We start from the raw sequence: 22,941 nt of genomic DNA, 5'->3' as shown, positions 1-22,941 counted from the left end.
GGCATGGATGTTTGTGAGTGTCCATTCATCAATTTCATCATGTCATCACTCATCCCCATCTTTGCAAATTAACCAAAAGTGGCACAAAAAATAAAGCAAATCAATAAATCAATTATTTATTAATGATGGTAATTTTTAAAATTATTATAATTACTACGTAACTACACTTATATAAACAAAAAGAAAGCATTGACCCAAAATTAATATATTTTTTCTTCTTGTGAATGATAAAAAATGTGTTAAACCCAGTAAATAATTGGTTCTTGTTTGCTATTAATGATTATATTTTTTGTAATTATTACATAACTGCACCTATATAAACAACAAAGGGAGCAGTGATACAGTAACAGAATGATTTCATGAATTTTGGTGATTAAAAAAAGTGTGGGTTCTAAGGGGTCCCCTCAGGAAAGTAAGTTTCTTGTATGGCACGGATAAGCTAGGGTTAAGGCTCGGCTGGATCGTTGGCCGACGTCAATGCAACTGTTTCAAGCTTTCCTCTCCTTCCAAAAAAGCTCTGATACTCCAAAATCTGAAAAATTGCATACGTTTAGAATTCCTTCTCGAGCATTCACATGAAACTTCATGTGGTTTTATTTCACCATTGCCTAGATATTCTTAATAGTTTCGTAGTTATGTAAGTCTATTAAAAATTGATAAAATGTAGACAACAGATAAAGCAAACTACATGAAGATTCACATGAATGCTCTAGAAGGAATTCTGAATATGTAATTTTTCCAGTTTTGGAATACAATAGCAGTTTTTCTAAAGAAGAGGAAAATTTGTCTTAAAGGACAAACATTGTAGTCTCCAAATAAAATAACAATAATAAATAAATAAACTTAAAAATTACGTATTGTACTAGCCTTACCTCATATACGAAGATAAAATAGGTCGAAATATTTCAAAAGGAAATGAGGCTATGAAATCCACAACAAAAGAATGTGTCAAATAATATTTTGCAGTAAAAAGTGGATGGGTGACAAGAATTTTCTTCTCATTGTAGTATCCCACATGCAATCTTAAATACCTGAAATAAAATATAAGTTTTTACAAAATGGAAAGTGCTATTTCAAACACCACATTTGTGTTTACAAAATGCAAGAGAACACCTCACAAAGAAAATGAATTTAATTAAAATATTCTGACATTGAAATTGTCTAAACATACTTTAACAACAACATAAATATATAGTACACAACAAAATAAATATGTAGTCTCACTTTAAGACTCGGTTGAACTATTAAAAATAACTCAAACTACAAATTCTGGGCCCGTCTCAGTAACAATTAATAGAATAGATCTGCTCTTAACTATGAAAACTTAGATCTGGTTAGAAATCCTCGTGCATTCATAGAATCTTCACTTCTGTTATGCAGACACCAGTAGTTGTAATAAAAAATAGGATTACAGTGCCACGAAATTATTACAAAAACTCGGCAGCAAACGCAGATCTAGTTTTTTAGCATTATAAACATTAGGATGACTTTACGGACTTTAAAAAAAATAGTAGTTGATTAGCAAATATGGTTGAAGTCAACTTTATGCACAGAAAAGTTAACAAGGTGCTAGCAAGATTTGAACAACCAATATGTGTGCCTACTGGAATCAAACCTGGGATCTCTTACCTACAAAAAAGTAACAAAAGAAATAATTGTGGCTGTTGATCATAAGAGCACAGTGGAATCTTAACTTGACATGCTTTTAATACAGGCTGGCCCAAAAAAAAGTTAACCAAAATACTTTTATAACACTTTCGTTTCTTTTTTCCCTTTTTTTTTTGTCATGTAGAATGTGAATGATTAACATTAAAAGGTTCTCATTGAAATGGTGATATTCTTGGTAAACATGTAGAATTTTGTTCAAATCAGATGTCACAACAGTAGAAATTAAAGTTGTGTGAAATGGTTTGATGGTTGGGTTGGGCTCTCAACATAGAGCTGAGAGTTCTGGGTTGTTTCTATAACTGACAAAATTGAAAACTCCTCCAATTCAATACAGAGGTTGATCGGATTATATGCGACCATATGTAAAGCTTGTTTACCCTATGAAAAGCCATGCCACCACCACCGGCTGTGTTCTATGGGACCACCAGCATTATGGACTATTGCCCGACATCACAATTTTCACTGCAACAAACTATTGAAGCACATGCGTAGGAATTCCATCCCATTCCTCCTTACAAGCTTTCCATAGCCCAGTGAGGTTGCGGGGGTGGCGATGTTGCGTTCTTTTAACAGTCCAAATACGCAGAAATCCATTGGACTGGCATCAGAGCTTTCAACAGGAATGTCATGAAAGGGAATAACATGGATTCCTGTTTCTTGCTCCATGTCCTGATAAAACCAGAGGGATGGTCTAGCATTGTGGCTGGATGCTTTGTCCATGTGGATCCAGACCTGTTGGCTCCGTACAAACGAGGTATGTCTGTCCAATAGATTGGGGCCATAATGAATTCATGGAAGTAGGCAGTATTCACCTTTATGTTTTTCTCCACCTTACGTATCTCCAACTTCCCCTAGTAACCGTATCCGGCGACAATCATGATTTCCTGTGGGAAACTTTCTTGGCACTGGTAGTAACACTCAGTACGTCCCTTGCCAGAGGTGTCACGGTACGTAATTGCCTTAATGTTAGCATTACGCATGAGATAAATGTAGCCCTCATCCAATGTAACAACTCTCTTCCATTTTGACCCCACAAAGTGTCTTTCGTACAATTTGTGGCAGTTGGTCTTTCCTTCTTCAATGTTGCACAGGAGGAGGTTGTGAACCTGGCCCTTACATACGCATCGCAGGCCAAGATGGCGACGAATGATGTCGCTGACAGTGGACTGTGCCACATTGATCTCTGGACCATGAAACATTGGGGTGGTGGATTCTCCTGGACTGCAGTGGCATGCATTCTGGGTAGGCTAGGTAAGCTCCGCCTACCCAGGTAAAATAATGATAAGTGTATGTAATATTGTAGCACACGCAAGCGATAGAAAAAAAAACATATCCATCCATGTCACTTCATGTCACGACGGCTTGCAAGCCTTGGAAGCGCAGCCTGTATCGGACCCGGGGCTCTACAGTGAGTATAGATTCATTGATAATCTACTGGCCCTGTAGTGAGCGTACAAACATGCTTTACCTAGTTGCATTGGCCAGTTGGTGCATGCATTGTGAGCTCGCTGCGCTTCTCCATTGAATGCATTGTAGACAACGGTACGTGCACCATGCTAGCCTTAGTGTGACGGGATACTACTCTCTTATTTTATGTATTGCTCTCTCTGTGTATTTACAATGAAATATATTGTTTTGCAATCGCAGAAAGTGCATTTTTAATTGATGATGTGTTGAAGAAACCATTTGGATATTGCACTTTTAGTGAGAAACGTGATATTATAAATACAGGGAGACCTGTGCCAGCACTTCCAAATTTGAAATTTTTACGTAAAGAAAAGGGAAGGTAATACTTTCGATATTTTAATGTTCAGAACATTAATATGAAATGACTGATTGGTTAGTAGGTAGCTGTAAACTCAGTAAATTATTTTGCTGGCCATGCTTATTGTTTTCTAATGAACGGAATGTGTAGAGTTAAGGTTGCTTGAATAATCTCATGAACCAATTCTATGATGATGAACGTCCGGAAAGAAGGGGGGAAGGGCATGCCTTGCCCCCCCCCCCTGGAAAATGAATTTCTACCTGAAAAGTCTATATTTCAAACATAATTTCATTTCAGTCACAGTAATTTATATTAATTATTATAAGAGCATTGAAGAAACATGATAATTTCAGACTGAAACAGTGTTTTTTGAGGAGGTATTACTATTATGGGGGAAAATATGCCTCCTTTGTCCCCTGGAAAAAATCCTGCGGACGTCCATCACAAAACACAACATATCTCGGTAATTTGTGTTGTTACAGTTCAGGTTCCAAAACTGGTGGGAAGACAAGGACAGTTTACTTTCCCTTGGTAATAAGGTTTAGCATAGTGCAGTGGGAGACAGTTGCCCTTTCCCTAATCACTGCCACTGGTTCAGAGCCTACCTTAATGTCGCGGGCACAACATGCCCCTGCTGGACTGCAATTCACCAAATTCCACGAAGCACCTCAGGCGACACTTTCGCTGGCAACCTCGAATGGGTCCCTTTTGTTGGCGAATGTTTCTGCATGAGCACCATTTGTATATGCCTGGCCATGATATCTTTAGATGTTGTCACTTCGATGGTTAAACTATTTTCCCAACATTGTTTCACTATTCGGTTGTATGAAAAATGTTTGTGGAGAAGAGCCACGATGTACCCTTCCCAATAACAGTTAATTTTCACCTGCATTTCACTAGCATGAACACAATGCTCTGGCAACTGCAAGCTCAGACACAACACTTGTTTCAAGGCCGGTTTCAAGGTTCTGGCGCAACTACACATGTGGCAGCAGCATTGCCAAATCAGTCGGATATAGCCCGATCAGCCTTCTGTGATTTTAATGGAAATCGAGGGTTACAGTGGCATAGTTGCTGCCCCTACAACCCAGGGGGTTAAAGAGGGATTGTGCTCCTGAAATTTTGCATATAAATCCAATAAATTCAACAGTGGTAGGATATGAAAGTATCAATTTACGAAACAGACGTGGGTCACGAAGGAAAAAATTTGAATTGGAAATTCCTTGAGGTGAGCACTGAATAGAAAGATCCGCTCTTGTTCATTTCTGTCAGTGAACTTATAATTATGTATCAACAATCAGAGTTAGCTGTATTGTTTGGGTCTATGGGCACCACAAATAAATTCATGATTCAATGTTCATTTTTAATTTTGTTAATACGTGGGAGGTCATTGAGTGGGTTCCCAGTAACATATCATAAGGTGATGTCTGAGATAACAAACATGCGTGTATTGGCTCAGCCAATGAGGGCCCTGTCAACTTGATATGCAAGTCTCCTCTAAAATGCAGATTTAACTTGCTTGCATATGGCCATCAATACGAAAAATGACCTTCATCTCATACCTTTCTACACCGTTTGTTGTTAACTTATAGCGTGTAGATTGTCTTCAGTTATGATTCTTGAAAAATTCAGTTTCTCAGACAGTTTGTCTCTTATTGCCACCACACAATAAACAATCTGCACCTCCCACTCTCTTAAGCAAAGAGCTTATTATACCACATAATTTATGAACAACAATAAAGGCTTAAAATGACAACAGAACTAATTTGTTTAAACATAAAATTTATGGACACTGTATTGACTTACATGTCAACGAAAGCCAGGGTATCAAATATAAGGAACCACACATAAAAAGTTGGTTCTAGTGTCCCTTCCACATGGTAAAAACTTAAGTAATATATCGTTGAAACTGTGGCTATTATAATGCGCGATACTTCCCAGCATATGATAAATATTCCACTAGGAAGAATGGTCCACTTCAGTAACAGGAATCTGTAAGTTGAAAACCCAGTGCATATTCAAATAAATCTGATAAATATTGCTTCAAATTTTGATGGAATTTAGAAATTAATCATTAAATGTTTTCTTACTCCTGTCATATGGTCCTTGACAAGTACCTTTTTGAAAATTTCTTTCATTTAAAAAACAGCTACCATATTCGAAATTCAGAACAATTACATATGTTTATAATTGCTTCCAGAGTATCCAAGTGAATCTTCATGTGGTTTGCTTTTGCTGTTGTCTAGACACATGTGATGGAAAATAGAACAATGGTAAACGCAAACCACATAACGATTCACTTCAATGCTCTGGAATTATAAACAGATGTAATTTTTAAGAATTTCGAATATCTTAGCAATTTTTCAAAATTAAAGATTTATTCAAAAAGTCATAACTGAAACAGGTTAAAGGATGGTTGTTTCCTTTTTATTTCTATTGTAGTTAACAGTCCTTACAAGCATATAAAGCCAATTTTTGTTGTAACGTATGTGGAGAACACACACTCCCTTCATCAGACATTTATTTTGTTTGATTAATGTTATAGTTATAACTAGAGTTTGGAAGTTGATAAAAAGTCATTTTTTTTTGAGCCTTGAAAACAATGCTTTATATCAGTACGTTTCCCTTCAGTTAGAACCAGAAAACATTGTCTCTATTTTGCAATTTATTTTTTTATTTTTTTTATATTTTTTTTTGCATTTTTCAGCCTTTTTCAGCTATCAGGTCATTTTTCAGTATATGTTGCAGATTTTTTTTTTTGCAAGTTTCTTCAATTTTGGGGTTTATTTCCTCCTCCTTTGTTGTTTAGTTAAATGCATTTTCTAGCATAACTTACACATTCATATTTCTCGACATGCTCCTTTTATCAAGTTCATCATCAGGGGCGGTGCCAGGGAAGCGCTTACACACCCCTTAATTTTCTTCCGCACCCCCTATCCAAAAACTATATTCTACCAAAAATATTACCTCTTACAGTGTCATATTATGTCATGTTGTTGTCATATTGAGGCCCGAATGTTACGTACTATAGTGAGACTGCTGTTATTATTTACAACAGGCAAGCATTGATCCTACTCTCAAAGAGATACCACATTTAATTTCCTGTACTGGCGGCAGTCTATAAAGATCAGCGGCTTTTGTCTTTATTTATTCAGAATTAAAAAAAAAAAGTAAAAGTAAAGTGTTCCCCTGTGTGCTTAGCACCACGCCATGAAGGCGTATAGGGGGTGTGGGGGTAACACCCCACACTTTCTTGATCCTGTCGTGAGTGGGGGTGATGTGATCAGCATCACGCTCCTGACCACCTTTACCCCCCAGGTTTCCTCAGGTACCCATGTTATTCGACGCTGGGTGGGCGCCGGGGCCGCTTCCGTTAGAATAAGTTCCCGGATTTGAACCGGCCGGGGATCGAACCCGGGACCTTTAGCATGGTAGTCAGATGCGTTACCGACTGAGCCACCGCGACCACTTATTTCTTCAGAATTGTTGTTAAGAATTATTTCTTCGTGTGTTTCAAGTAGTCTGTTTGTGATTTTCGATAAATGTATATAGATCATGGTCAGTTGTATGTTTTCCTTTGCACTGTTGATACACGGTTTATTGTCTGCCTCCTTGTTCTTCCTCTTTTCTTCAAGTCGCATTGGAACAAAAGTTTCAGTTGCTTTCAAGTATCATCAGGTCGTTCTCGGGAAATTATTTAACGCGAAATGTATCGTGATGGTAGTTTCCTTGTTAATTCACTCTATTTGTAAACATACCATTTCAGTCTTTTTCAAAGACTGTTTCTTGCAAAGAGGCCAAAAATTCACGAAGAAATGTTAAAGGGATTTTAACTAAGAAGTGTGCACTTTGAGTTTTGTCCTGACACCACAGCATCGGGGCAGGCGGAAGCTAGGGTATGTGTATGTAAACAAACGCATGTGAAAACAGGGGTAACAAAGCAACAGAACATTTTCGAAAAGTGAAGCAGTCCAAAAAGAAAACGAATTGATAATTACATGATAGTGACTTCATTATTTTGTATTGTGTTATTTTCTTTTTCAAATTGCAGAACTTTAGGTTGCATAGTAGCGATTTATTTATTTTATCCAACGCACACAGACCACACAGACTGAACACTCAGCAGTTGTTGTCACCTGTACAACATATTTGACATTTGATTAATAACTGAATTTTGTACCACAATTGGTTTCCTGGTAATCAAGGGATCCCGGGTTTGATACCCAGTGGAGGTACAATGTGGTTCATATCCCACTTTAAACTGTAGGTTCAGTCCCGATTAGCCTATATGTGCATAAAATGGACTTAAAACAATGGATGTCAATCTAAAATTGTAGCCTACATCTCAGTCACAGTCATATATCTTAATTTTATCTTAATTTTTATAAGACCTTTGCAGGAACATGGTAGCTACAAACTGAAGGATTTTTTTTAGAGACAGTCAGCACACTATTAGGGAGGAAAATATACCTCGACCAGTCTCCATGGAAAAATGCCTTGCTTGCCTCTCCATGGAAAAATCTCCCAGTCATCCATATATGTCACTGGCCATCCTTGAACAAACTGTTCTTTTCGAATTTCCAATCGTCATTGTTGTGCTAAACTCAGGCAAAAATGAAGCAAATCGCAGTCTTCAGTTTCATTAGCATATGATCATAGATGCCTACTAAAAGTTGATTGATATTTGATTTAGGGGCTAAAACATGCATGCATATTTAGGTCATCTTTATTCTCAACGTCACACACCCAAAATTTCATTCCGCACCCCCTCAGCACCCCTAGATAATTCATCCTGGCACTGCTGCTGTTCATCATTAATCGAAAATATGGTCAATGGAAAAGCACAATATTATTTTTAACTGAAATGTTTGGCAATGGATTAGATAATAATTGAGGTAAATTTATTTTCGCTCACACAAACTTAAATACTTTGAATAAAGTCTACTTTGAGGTTCCCTTTCTGGCCACTACTATCGCTCTAATCATGGTTTTAAAGTGAAATTAATCACGGTATTTAAAGAATTATAATCAGATGTACACGAAACACAACTGTAATGCTGGCCGACTACAGTATCATGCAAGGCCTACTCTGAAAGGAAGTGAACGACTTACACAGAAAGACTTTGTGGTCTATTTTTAAAAGTAAAGAAAACTACATTCACACTTAATTGTTCCCCCCCACCACCCTTTGCTTTAGTAGTTTAAAACCACCAAACAATGGGTTTTATCAAATTATTCAACTACTAATTTGTAATTTGTGAAAAATCAAGTTTTAATTTTACAAGCCAAAATTATTATGTCATTTTTTGCCATTTTAGGTAATTTTTAAATAATTTTAAGGTCATTTTCTTTTAGATTCTTTAGGTCATCAACTTCCAAGCCCTAGTTACAACAATGGGATAAATTTGACAAAGAACATTGAGTATTCTCAATAACATGAACATTCAAAGATAACAACTTAACTGGGTTACAAACATTCTGATTTATTACTATATTATTATTGATTTAAATTAAGATCTTATCAAATTTTAATTATGGATCCCAAATATCATTAGGTGATTCAAAATCATCATCTTTTTACAAAGATTCTTGTGTCTTCTCCTGGAAATTTCAAAGGTGGTGCCTTATCCCACTTGTGACAAAAGAAATCCATAGTGAGTTATTTACAGTGGAACCCCAATTCCTTTAAGTTCGCAGATTTAACATTTTCCCAAATTATACCGAGTGGCCAGAATTAAACTTACCCAACTCAGAGCCCTCTGTAGCCTGTTTGAGGCATCATAGAACTCTGAAATTTGGTGAATGCACTATGCAGACCATGGGGAAGAGGATGGTGATCAAAAATAAAAGTTCAATTTTCCACCACCAGGTTGAAATGTGGCACTGTACTTTTATCATGGGCTGTACAAATAATCACGTTAAGTGATTCAGCTGATTTATTAATTAGAAAGATATATGTTAGTGGCTGGAAGTTGCGAGAAAATAATCTCTTGTTTATTGCAAGGTAAAGGCAAATCCATAACCAATTGTAGCAGTTGACGTTATTATTCTTCATGGTCTCAACATAGCAAAATGTTATAAAAGTTTCGATTTGACATTTTCATGCATTTTAAGTTGCCTCAGCTTGATCCCATGAAAAACGTGAAATCGAGGTTCCACTGTAATTCCTTCCAGTGTTCATCTGCAATGAACGAAGTCTCATGCACATTTAAATCTCTCTCTCCTGTTACTCTTTCAAAGCTCTGTTTTTAATCACATGCTTCTCCTTAATGATGTGAGATTAAAAAACTGTTCTTGGGTCTACATAAGGGTGCGAAATCCCAGGGGGAATTCCCCCCACGAAACTTTTCCAGGCGGAAAGATTTTGTTCTAACAATAAACATAAACAATTTGTTTTGGAGTCAAATATACTCTACTGGGATAATATCGAAAACATACACAGAGTACGGACAACAAAGAACCTCATCTGTAAGGACACTGAACCCAGCAATCTCCAGAACACAGAAATTAGTCCGACTTATTTCTTCTCCATATCTCATCGCCTTTCGTCTGCTACCACAAAGTACATAAACATATTAACATGTAATAGCATTTAGATGTGAATTTTATAGAGGAAACTTTTATCTTCTTAATATCTATTAATTTTTGTCCCTTCCCTTTAGTCACGCAAATCATTGATCAGAGCATTAGTTGTATATTAAAAACTTCAATTGCAATCGAATTTTGAATGAAGGACAGTCGATATAACATATTGAATATTTTATAATATAATTTGATTTCAAAATTGACACATTTTTATTTAATGGCATAATATACAGGGTGTAACATAAATGTATGTCAATACTTGGGGGACATATTCCTCACATGGAGACGATGAAATAATGTTATATGAAGGGTCCGGAAATGCGTCATTGACGCGTTAGAGCACATTTTCAAAAACACTGCACACTGTGTATGAGGCAAAAGCGGTTTAGTGTGGAATGTCGAAAAAGCTGTCAGATGCCACATACCCCACATACCTCAACTGGCGGGAAACATGGTGGGAGACATGACAGACCCCAGGTGATATGGGGGGGTTCGAGAAACACATCGTAGTCAGGAAACACTTTATTGACACGTTACAGTTTGTATGCTACTACATCACACAACACCCCATAGCAGAACACTGCACACCAGACCTGCAGGTAACAGACAAACACGTTCACAAGAAATGCTCAAAATGTCCGCCATGTGCACAGACACATGTAGCAACCCACCGTTGCATACACATTCACACCATTATGAATCCCTGGAGAATTCAGTTTCATATCGCATTCCGTCCATAATACGGACATGAAGACTCTCAGCATCATGCACCGATGTTGCATACACAAGGGCCTTTAAATGTCCCCACAAATGAAAGCCTAGTGGGTTGAGGTCTGGAGAGTGTGGAGGCCACATAATAGGTAATTCTACGGGTCCACCTACCACAGAAATGTCGATGCAGAAACCGACGAACATTCACACAGGTAAGGTGTCCCGTAAGAACACTTTATATGTCCGTCTCTCGCCATTTTGAAACCGGTCAGTGGATTACAAAATCATGTTCGCATCCTTTTCGCATTTTCTGTGACCTTTAAGACGAAGTATTACTCGACCCCCCCCCCCTTGCCATTTGAAATTTTCGAGTTCTTCCCTAACTTTAGACTCCCTTTTTTGGGTAATGCGGTTTCATCCTTTTTTAGTCCCGCAGTCATCATGTGGCATATCGTTGGAAAGCTTGTGTCCTGCACTTTCCGAAACTGTTATGGTGCTGCACTTATCTTAATTGTTAAGCTCGGTATAATCGATTTGGCTCACCTTCCTTTTTTTGCAAAACCATTTTCTACACTAAAAACGGTAGGTGGTACAGACAAATGTTTCATATGACAATCGTATTTTTTCTGAATCTGCATTCCAAACATGCCCTTCCCATTTGAAAATCACACAAACAGGGCATGTGCCATCCACTAAAACCACAAAGGGTGGCTTTCGGGCTGTTGCAAATACTTTCTACGGATTCTTTGGGCCCAACTTAGTGGTGCATTTTTTTTGTTTCAACTTGATACAATCTCCCGTTCTCGAGAAGAAGGTAGTGTCTGGGTCGCTCTGAAACACCCTGTGTGTATATATACATATATATATATACACACACACACACACTAGACTCTCGCTAATCCGGCCCTCAATAGTCCGGCCCACATCCGGCCTGTAGTCACTGAAGCAGAAATGACGCACACAACAATGAATTATCATGTTCAACAATGTTGTTAGTTAAAAATGTTAAACAATGCTATACATACCTACAGTATTTGAAATTGTGACTTTATTACAGTAAAGTTCAGTACATAATATGGTTTCTAAAAGGGAATACGTTACGCTTGACCTCAAGCAGAAACTCGAAATTTTAGATAAGTTGAACCGAGGCTCTTCACAGAAAGCCATTGATATTGAGTACGGTGTTGGACGAGCAACTATTTATGACATCAAGAAGAAAGAAGAAGTTATTCGACAGTACGCATCCCAAATGGATAGCGAGTTGGGGAAATGGAAGGTTATGCGAAAGAGTGACAATGAAGAACTGGACATAGCTGTTTATAGTACATAATTTCCGACCCTCTCAATAATCCGGCACTCCCCCTTCCCCACCAATCTGCAGTGATTTCACACTCTGGTCTACATTTAATAAATGTCTGATTAAGGAAGCATATGTTCTTCTGAAATGATACATTAACTTACTGTGTTTATGTGCTTGTAAAATCCATAAACTACAAGAGAAATAATAAAAACAAAGTAAAGTTGATATCAAGCCCAATTTCCATATACTATACACAACAACATTGTCCTCATGGGAGTTGTATTTACTTTTTTATGTTTTATGGCACTAACCACCATAAGCAGGTCTCAGCTACTCTCTCCTTGAACTTATACCTATAATCTTACATGATTCAACACTTTTCAAGTTATTCAACTTTTCAACCTACATTAGAACTTAAGTATTTCACTGAAGCTATAACACATCATGATTATTTATTTATAAACAGCACACTGATTGTTGTATTTTTTAATTTATTATATTTCTGGAGGAAAAAAGGCAAACAAAACCAGAGAGAATCTGATGTCAAAAAAAGAGCTCAAAACAATGAAAGTGCAAGGCTGGAATGAAAGAGCAAAATATAAAGAAGATTGGAGGCATCTAAGGCTGTAATACTGGCAGAGCAGCCCTTGGCTGAACCTCGCCCGCTGAATAAACAAAATTTATTATTATTATTATTATTATTAACTGGCATTGGTTAATAGTGGTGCATTAGTATCTAATCAGCTAAGCCCTAAAAAATATATAAAAAGCTCCTAAAAGCTTCTAAATCTGCTTTACTGCAGAGAATTTAGATAATTCAGAATTTTACTTTTCAGACACATTGTTCCCCTACTGTAAAAATTAATCATGCAAGTTATTCTTGAATTTTTAATGTACAGTACTTGCGTCACATTTAATCTTTAAAAATTCCTTAAAGACACTGAATATTGCAAATATTTGCAGTTTAGAATAAACAACATATTTTACATAAGCACCGAGAAACATACCGCAACCAACTAGACTTGGCACCATATTTCTCAAAAGGTTTCTTGTACATTTGTTCTTGTGTTGCCCAAAATGATGCAAACGATTTTCTCTTAAATTTTTTATCATGCAGCACCATTTTCACCTCTTTCGAAAGTGTGCCACGGAAAACTGTAGGATCCTACAAAAGACATAATACATGTATGAATAAAAGGCTGTTTAATACTAGAACATAGCAAATGCCTACAGGCATGCATATTTCATTTTTGATGGAAATGCAAAATGTGAAATAACTCTCTAATGTTCATTTTTCAAGTTTTTGAAAGATGTGATGTGCATTTTCCTAACATGCTTCATGACAAAATGAAGCAAAATGAACTGCAAAATACAAAATAAGCTCTTAAAACACAAAATACACTCCCTCATTTACTGACGCAGCACTTTCTGAAGTTTCAATTATCCTGAGAGTTTTCCAAATCTTGGAAAATTTATTAATACTGCTGCAAATATTAGAGAATCACAGGTATAAACTTAATAGTATGACAACTACCTAAATGTACTATTAGAAGGGAAATGTTTATTTTGTGTAATATGTACAGTTTCTAAAATCAAATTTAGGGTTATATTCACCATTTTAGCACCAAAATGACATTCTATATACTGCTTTTGATTCCAAAATATGCCCAGTTTATTTTTACCGAAATCTTGATCTCTTATTCACCATATATATGTGGATTTACAAATGTCATAACTTTAAAGACAAATTAAACTTAGGACGAGGGTTACAGCTGATTAAAGATCATTCAATTGATTTTTTTCAGCATCAGTATATCGTTCGTAGTTAGGGTGGTAAATGCAATTGAAGTACTCTGCAGGAAATGTTTTGTATTTCTGCTGATTTTCATGTTCTTCTGTATATCAGTCTTGTTATTCTTTTTTATGAAGATAAATATTAGGGATGGGCCGACATGAAATTTTGGCCGATACCGATAAAGTACAGATATAAAATTTACCGATACCGATAACCGATATTCTACCGATCCGATATAAAATTAGAAATGGTCCTTGAAGAACCTGAAATGTTCATTGATCTCCTTAATAAATGTGTGTTTCGAGGTGACTGCAGTGCAGAAGAAGTTGAATATTTAGACAATTACTTTTTTAGAAAGTAGGGCATCGAGATTATCCATAAAAATTACAATAAAATGGCAGAATTTTGCACTAAATTATGAGATATTTTTCGATATATCGGATTGGTAAAATAATCGGTAAATTTACCGATATGCCAATATGCCTATATCGGCCGATACCGATAGAGTACCGATTAATCGGTCCCATCCCTAATAAATATGATTTGAATTATAATTTTCTAAATCAGGGTGGCTACAAACAAGCAGAAATGAAATTCCCTGACTTTTCCAGGACAAAATTTACATTTTTCCCTGACAATTACAAACTAAACTAAATCGATGTTTTTGCAAATTGAAATAATAAACTCATACAGATCCAGGTATAGATTTGTTAAGTACCAATATTATCTTCTATGAAATTGACTCAATTTCTCTATTCTCTATGATTTGAATTCAAACTGCAAAATAGTGAATTTGGAAAATTATTAGAATTCACAAGCTAGGGAAGAATTACGGAATTTTGTCATACGCAGTAAGTTGAAAATAAAATACTTGATTATTTTTAAAGTTACGAGTAAATGAAATTAGAGTGAAGAGTGATTGATTAAGAAATACAATTTGTAATTTATCAGTCTCCTTATACATTCTCGGTATTATATGTTGATATTTCCACTGAGGTTTGGAACCCTCTGCTTGCAAGAACCATGAGTGCAGACTCATTTTTCAATGCATAAAGCTCTCTTCTCTGTAAAGCAAACAACTTAACTCTTGCATATAAGTGAAACAATTGAATCGAACAAAATAAAGTGTCATATTTCCTTACATTATCAGTACAGTATATCCAAGTGAAGTACTGTGAAACTGACAACATGCAGTTATACCATTAATGCTGACGAAAAGGGTATGTAGGTATTAGAAATTTAACGCAAGGAATATATAGAATTGCATTGTATAGGTACCTGATTTAGCTAACCATACATTAAAACAGGAAAACACTATTAATAAAAGCTTCTGAAAGTTCATATATGAGAGGCATCCTGAAAAAGCTCCAATGGTGCCTATACGCAGCACTGGTGGTCAGAGATAGACACACACCCATGCAGGCAGGAAGAAGTGGCATGTAGCTGTAATCTGGTACAGTTGAAATGCAGCCGTTTTAGGACAGTTCTAGGTTAACGATTGCAGCTATCATACAGTCTCCCACCGAGACTAGCCTACAATGCACACTCAGAATTTGGCACAGAGCCACCAGCAATTGTGTGAGGTGTGCAGCCGGACATCGTGTATGGTCAGACGATGGTTCAGACAATTCATGGAAGGCCAATCAAATGTGCACAACCCCATACAGCTGAGTACACACGGGCTCTTTGCATCACTTCAGGTGAGAGATCTTGGACCACTCCCTGTACAGCCCTGGCCTTAAACAAAGAGATGAAAGTCGGTACATTACACTAAAAAGGTTTCTGGCAGGGCAAGGATTTGACAGCTACACTGCGGTAGAGATAGTTCCAGTCTTTGCTGTCCGACACACATACCATGGGCATACAAAATTTAGTGCCATGCTACTACAAATGCCAGAATAATGGTGGTGATTATGCCGAAAATTAGGTTAAGACTCACTGTTACTAATGCAATAAATTACAACTGATATTCTAGTTTTATTTATGCCTATTCAGTAGGGACCTTGATATTTTGTTATTTTTTTTCAAATTGGTGTATTATTTTCTTATTTTTTATTTTTTACTATACGGTGTTATTTTTCTCAAAATTCACATTTTCATTTTAGCGCATTTTCTGGCAAATATCTGAAATTATTCCTCCATGGTGTTTTTGAACTACTGTTTCAAATTGCAAGTCACATGGCTTACGCCTCTTCGTGAGAGTTTGGTATCTTGAAAGTTCTTTTGGGACAGTTATTTTCCATACTGCTTTTTTTTAATTTTAAGGTAAGGATTTTAGATAATGGAATTTTCCCTGTTTATACTGAAGAGTGCGTAATGACCATAAGTAGCGACGCACCCAAAAAATTAAAATCAATCAATCTCACGTGACAGATACTGATATATTATGGCACCAAAAATTAGCATTATCTGGTGGCTCAGTCGGTAACACGTCTGACTACCATTCTAAAGGTCCCAGGTTCAATCCCCGGCCGGTTCAAATCTGGGAACTTTTCTAACGATGGAAGCGGCCCCGGCGCACACCCAGCGTCGAATAACATGGGTACCTGGGGGAAACCCTGGGGGGTAAAGGCGGTCAGGGGCGTGATGCTGATCACATCACCACCGCTCACGACCGGATCAAGAAAGTGTGGGGCGTTACCCCCACACCCCCTATACGCCTTCATGGCATGGTGCTATGCACAGGGGAGCACTTTACCTTTACCTTTTTTTGACTTGTCAGTATTACGTTTCCCAAAATTCGCGTTTTTGTTTTAGAACATTTATCTGCCAAATATACTGAAACTTAATACTCCATTGTGCATTTAAACGATTATTTTAAATTGTAGATCACATGGTCTACGTATTTTCGTGACAGTTTGATATGTTGGAACAGATTTTTCAGGAAGTAAAAGAAAAGTGCTCCCCTGCACTTTTTCATGAAGGTGTATAAGGGTGTGGAGTTAGGGCCCCACACTTTCTTGATCACGGCTAAAGGTGGGGGTGATGTGATCAGCACCACGCTCCTGGCTACCTTTATCCCTCAAAGTTTCCTCAAGGTACCAGCTTCATATGATGCTGGGTGGGTGCCGGAGCAGTTTGAATAGGTGCAAAACATCCCGGTTCTCCCCCACAGAGGATCGACCCCGGGTCTTGCATAGTAGTCAGACGCCCTAACGACTGAGCTACATTATTACTCGCTCGACAAATTCCGATGGAGCGCACTTAGCTTGGTAATTCAAAACAGTAGATAGTAGATACACACTCGATCTCCTGTTAGAACCCCGCCACTTTGCTCTGTGATGCAAATTGTTTTGATAGAAGTTGAAAAAATTGTGGGAAATACATGATTTAATGTGGCTGTCGGAATTATTCCATGTACGTATAACCCTATAGTTTACTCTTGAGTAAAATGTTCGAAAACTTGCATGTTCTATGTATACAAACATGGCCTAGAAAAGACAAGAATGTTGAATTTCATGAAATTTTTCGTTGTTTTAGGACATTTCTTTAAAAAATTGCTAAAAACGCCAACAATTCGCATTTTATGCCAAATTCGCATTATTTCGATATTTAGAAAGGGCGAAAAATGTGTCCAGACATCACTGCACATTCCTAAACATAACTTCGCAGCAATTACCATTTTTCACGGTTTTGGCGTTTGCGAGAAATCAATCGGAAATTACTTTCTGGTCACCCCTCGTATAAATCAGTAGATGGAAAGTGAAAATTTAGCAGGGCTGGCAGAGAAAAGTCAATTCTTGAAGAATGTGATTTGCTTTTATGATTGAATGATTCGAGTAAATATGATATTAAAATATTTACGTATTTATTATTAGTATTTTATTTCATAATATTGGACATTAATCTTACTCAGTGAGAGATTAATGACCATCTCTCATGAGTTTAAACAGACAGGACAGAGAGTGGCGTTAATTTCATTGCAATACTAGTGTTGCAGTAAATTTGAGGTTGGGAGCATGCACTTGCCAGCGAGAGAGGGGGGGGGGCAAACTCCAGATTTTTGTTTCTTTATTGAAATTCGGTGGTAACGCCCCCAAACCCCCTTCCTCGGTTCGGCGATCTTAATTGTACACGGTTGCATGCTATGATGTTTTTGCTGCAAAACAAAGCTTATCCGAAGTAGATTGCTCCCATAGTAACCCCGAGTTATAAAAATTTTCCTCCAAAAATGCTAATTACCTATTTTTCGTAAAAAAAAAATTTTAAAAAATCAAAAAAAAAATCACATTTTGGCTTATTATTCAACTTGTATGACACCCAAGAAATATGAAACATGTTTCATTCTCTTGAGAAATGTCCATTCTTTGAAAAGAATACTAAAGTTCGCGCCTTCTTCCCAAATAGTGGGAGAAGAGGGGCCAACCTCCAGATTTTTATGTTTTTTTCATTGAAATTCGGAGGTCGCGCCCCCCAAACCTCCTTCCTCGGTTTGGCATTCTGAATTGTACACGGTTGCATGCTATGATGTTTTAGCTGCAAAACAAAAGTTATCTGAAGTACATTGCTCCCATAGTGCCTGAGTTATAACAATTTTCGTCAAAAGAGTGTTCGAAGTCAATGAAGACGATATTCCCTGACATTTCCCTGACTTTTTTTCTCACCTCAAATTCCCTGACTTTTCCCGGTTTTCCAGTCTGTCGCCACCCTGTAAATACACAATTTCTTTATCATAGGCAAAATTGATAAAAATTACATTCATTAACCCTTATATGCAGAGGCTGTTTTTCCTCATATTTGCACTAATGCCAAATGCATTTTCAGCAAGAAATTTAATATTCTGTAATGTCTAAAATAAAAATTAATATTTCAGAAACTACGAATGGTAGCTAAAAGCCATACCTCGGTTTGTTCACTACAGATTAGACTATAAGCCTATGCTCAAAAAATGTCTTTATCAAGTAGTAAAAAATCAAAAAACTCCTTTATATATTTGGCAGATGACTGGTAGCTTTTACCACCTCCATGTGGCAACAGTTAACGTGCCATTTCTTCAAAACTTCACATGTTGCTTCAGTTTTGTCTTTTTTGTTTACTTGTATTCATATGAAGGTATGACATGCTCAAATTACAAAACAATATATCCATTGTTACTATTATTAACAAGTGCAATTTGAAAATGCCTTTCTTTTCTATCAGACTTCCGACTGTATGAGGAAAACTGATTACATGTACATAATACCTCTCATTCACTGTAGGTGAAGTGACTTTTTCTTTTTGCCAAAGAGTGGCCACTTAACATTTACAATTCATGAAATTTGTCACATTAAAGTTGACGGGAGAGAATAAGTTACCACAGAAGTCTAGTTCTGAGTGGCAGACCTCAATTCTATTTCAGCTTGTAAAAATAAACTAGTGACAAACGGCAGGTATGTTAACAAAGTTTGCAAGATTGCTGACAACTCTTAAGACAATTTTTCAACTTGGTTTGATCGAGTGATATAATGATAAAGAGCTGGCCCAGTTGTCTGAAGATCGCAGGTTCAAATCTCTTGAAGAACAGATTTTCCATTTAGTAGAATTATTGATTTTGGACATTTATAAGAGGGAGAATATGAAAACACTTCTGATAAGTCTTATTACTCATCGACACCACTTGAGATGTGTTTTTCCATGTGGCATTTCCACAACTAAATTGCTTCCTACAGGAAACAATAGGGTGGGACAGAGAGATATTGGTGAAAATCTTAACCCTTTGTGGCATAACTGCGAGGTAAAGCATGAATTGATTGTTTTTCTCTTTTTAAAACAATAGAAACAACGATGACAACCCATATATCTAGTTTACAAATTCCTTGGCAAGCCATTGTAAATCAACCAAGGATGATGTCATACTGCTGAGAGAACCTTCGCGTTGACTGTGAATTGTGGTCTCAGGCAGAGATTACGAAGCTTGCCAATCATAGAACTGTGCTTGCTCAGCTCTGTAGGTAAGACTGTTGAATCATTCACGACATGGGCTATCCTGTCTGTGACCAAATTCTAAATTCAATCGTTTTCAATATTTAGAGTTAACAAGAAAACATAATGTTTCGTAGTTTTGAAACGTCAATTTAATTGTAATATTTTGTTAGAAATACTTTCTATAAATATTAGATAAAATAGCACAATATGGTTTCAACACATGAATCAAAGCATTAGATCAAGAAAGACGGTGTGGTCCAGTCACTATGATATTTGCTCACCAAATAAAGGGTCCCCGGTTTGATTCTCCCCTACAGCTTTTTTTTTAAATGATATAATGCCAACTAATGTAAGTCTGTGAAATATTTATTGCATATTTGATGACAAATGGTTTTTTTCTTAATACAAATTGCAAATAGAAACTGCTCAATACAAAACTACTTTAATAAAATTGAAACCATAAAACATGAATAAAATAAATGTAATAATAAAAACAATAAAACTAGTGTTTGCATGGACTATATTCTTTGCGTAGTGGTTGACTGATGTAGCTACGCTATCAAATCTAGCCTCTAAATCCATACACAGACGTAAACGTTAATGTTGGAATTGTTGGTAGCCCAGTGTCAAGCTATCATATCATAAAGTGATATTATATTCCTTCAGTTTCTATTAAAATAATAAATGATTTATGTTACTTAATACCTTGAAAAATTATGTAGTTTTAGGTGTTGAACAAGTGCAGTGTGCGAAGAAGATATCAACTTTGTATCATTGCACTCATCAGTCCCTAACTACATACAAACGTTCTTTAAGAACTGTAAAAACTTCATCACCTAACCACTCCTGCCCCTCTACAAACTTACGACGTATCCATATTCTAGGATTCCAGAACAATCTGTCTTTTGATACAGATTAAATTAAACATTAGGTGACAATGCAAACTTGTGTCAACAAACTCGAAATCATCTTTAGTTTAAAATATAGAGGCATGCAAGTTGTAGACACAGTGAAAGTGGGTATGATCTGACAGCTCTCTCTATGTTTGGTCCACAAGTGTAAGAAGACTTTATTAAGAAGGTAAAATCTAAGGTGTTTTTGAAATTACCAGGTGAAATCATGGATTAAAAATGCATGTGGTGTGCACTTCCCGCATCCCATGTATTCGGGAATCTGTGGTTACACAATTAAAAGTTTACTATCTAAATACAGATTCAAATACACACATGTTGGAGCCCCATTGGCAATTAATTAAAAAAAAACAAAAAAAAAAAACTTCCCTAACCAGGCTTGAACATGCATCCTTCAGAATGTGAAGCCGTAACACTAACCACTCGCCTACAGCTTCTACTAACTTATCATGTTAGCTTTTTAATTATTTCACCATTGGCTACGCATATTTCTTCTCGCTTATTTTATTTCAGATGTAGTTGTTTTTCCAACCGCTACAATTTTTTACCCTCTGCCACCCATGGAGATCCGTATGGAATACATTATTGGGACGCAACTCCCAGAAAAAATAATATCTTGCTTTCAAACAATTTGAAGTGAGAATCATGTGTTTAGGCATATATTTGATCATAAAACTTTTTGTATTTGAATTTCTGCTCGGAACCCCACCATCAACCGAACATTTACTACCTTGTCATACAGTACCTTGAAATAATGCACAACTTCCTCCAGCTCGTGCAGGAAAGTGGAAGAGCAGGAGGTCAGATGGCTGTAACTGATCCTCAACATCTCACAGTGTGTCTTGGTCCACACGCTGGTGAACCCTGGCAACTCAAAAATCATTTCCAAGACATTGAAGTGAGTGCCAGGACCAAGGTATCTCTCTTCTCTAATGTTGTTCTTGTACATGATTTCCATCTGCAATAGCCAACAACAAGCAATACTACACTTAAGCACACCTAATGCGAAAAAGAAGGATTGCAAATACCATGAGGATATTAAAGATAAGAAAATTAAATGCGTATACTAAAAGGTAGGGTTTTACACATTGCAATATTACATGCATAAGTTGACATGATTTCTAGTAGAATTGATTGACTGAGTTAGTTTATTTCTCTTGCTTTTCTGCCACTTTGGACTAATTGGGAAGATGAAGATTAATGGAGATAAGATAAGGATGAAGGTACACTCCAGTTCACATAAAGTGGCACTTCGTATAGGGTTGAACAGTTGAAGTATGTGCCACTTTATCTGAACAGGAGTGTACAATCACATGTGGACGACACAATACAAGCACCAGGGAGGATTATGCTGTCTGAGAGTCCAGACACCAGTCTTGCTAGTCTGCAAACTGCAGTCCAGGGTGTACTACATGGGAGGGAGGTTAACATTTGGTTGTCTTTGGAAAGTATCACCCCTTAAACCCTGATTTCTAGTAGGAAAAAGCGCACTTGTTATATCTGTACCAGGTTGAGTCAATAGTTTGTTCATTTTTTCACATGGGAAACAGTGAAGCCGGAGAAAAAGCCTGAAAAGCCAAGTGAGCACCTCACGGTGGACATGTAACAAGCACGCCACCTGGTACATACATTCACACAGGTACAATGGATTTCAACAAGGCACAGTGCAATTACGATGGTTTGCCATGGAGGTAGACAAATTCGCAGTGTGTATCTTATGACATTATTGAAAAAAAGGGGTGAAACCTGAGAGTGCTACGAGCAAAATTTGTGTGGTGGAAGGCAAGGACACAGTGGACATTAGGACAGCACAGAAATGGTTCAAGCGGTTCTCGTCTTGAGTGTGAAAGACATGATCCGATGTGGGAGACCGGGTGCCATGGATTCAGATGCCTTGCCACGGCACATGACAGTTGATGCAAGCATCAGTACACGGCAACTGGCACGACAAGTTGGATCTCCCCAAAGAACTGTGGTTTGCTCCCTTCACCAAATGGGTTTTGTCTCTTGACAGCCTTGACTTGTTCCCCACACAGGCTGAATGACGAGTCTTGATCTCTCAACAATTGCTGCAAAATCCATGGGAAGACAGGTTTTAGTCGAATTGTCACGATATTCTGCCGGTGGTAAGCAGTGGTTGCAGCCACAGCAAGAAGCAACGACACTTGTTTAAAGACGGTGGTTTGAAAAGAAGGCCATGTTGTGCATATAGTGGAATTATGATGGTCCAGTGTTCTGGGAACTCATGCCAGAGGGTCGTGCTGTTGATGGGAACCTTTACGCTGTACAACTGCAGCGGATC

The 22,941-nt window shown here is 37.1% G+C and overlaps 1 protein-coding gene across 1 annotated transcript in view; it reads right to left on the bottom strand.

Annotated features, from left to right (window-relative positions):
• LOC145996355 (uncharacterized) overlaps positions 1-22,941 on the bottom strand; it is a 151,446-nt gene that overhangs the window by 66,570 nt on the left and 61,935 nt on the right. The window contains exons 16-19 of the mRNA XM_083132787.1: positions 21,385-21,597; positions 13,037-13,194; positions 5,240-5,425; positions 873-1,031 (exon numbers count right to left, since the gene is read on the bottom strand). Coding sequence (XP_082988913.1) covers positions 873-1,031; positions 5,240-5,425; positions 13,037-13,194; positions 21,385-21,597 — 716 coding nt within the window. The remainder of the gene's footprint in view (positions 1-872; positions 1,032-5,239; positions 5,426-13,036; positions 13,195-21,384; positions 21,598-22,941) is intronic.

The sequence above is a fragment of the Lepisma saccharinum genome, chromosome 1, assembly GCF_977018435.1.
Source record: "Lepisma saccharinum chromosome 1, izLepSacc3.1, whole genome shotgun sequence".
NCBI classification, from domain to species: domain Eukaryota; kingdom Metazoa; phylum Arthropoda; class Insecta; order Zygentoma; family Lepismatidae; genus Lepisma; species Lepisma saccharinum.
The sequence above is the reverse complement of the archived record's forward strand: the minus strand, read 5'-3'. Positions and strand labels throughout refer to the sequence as shown.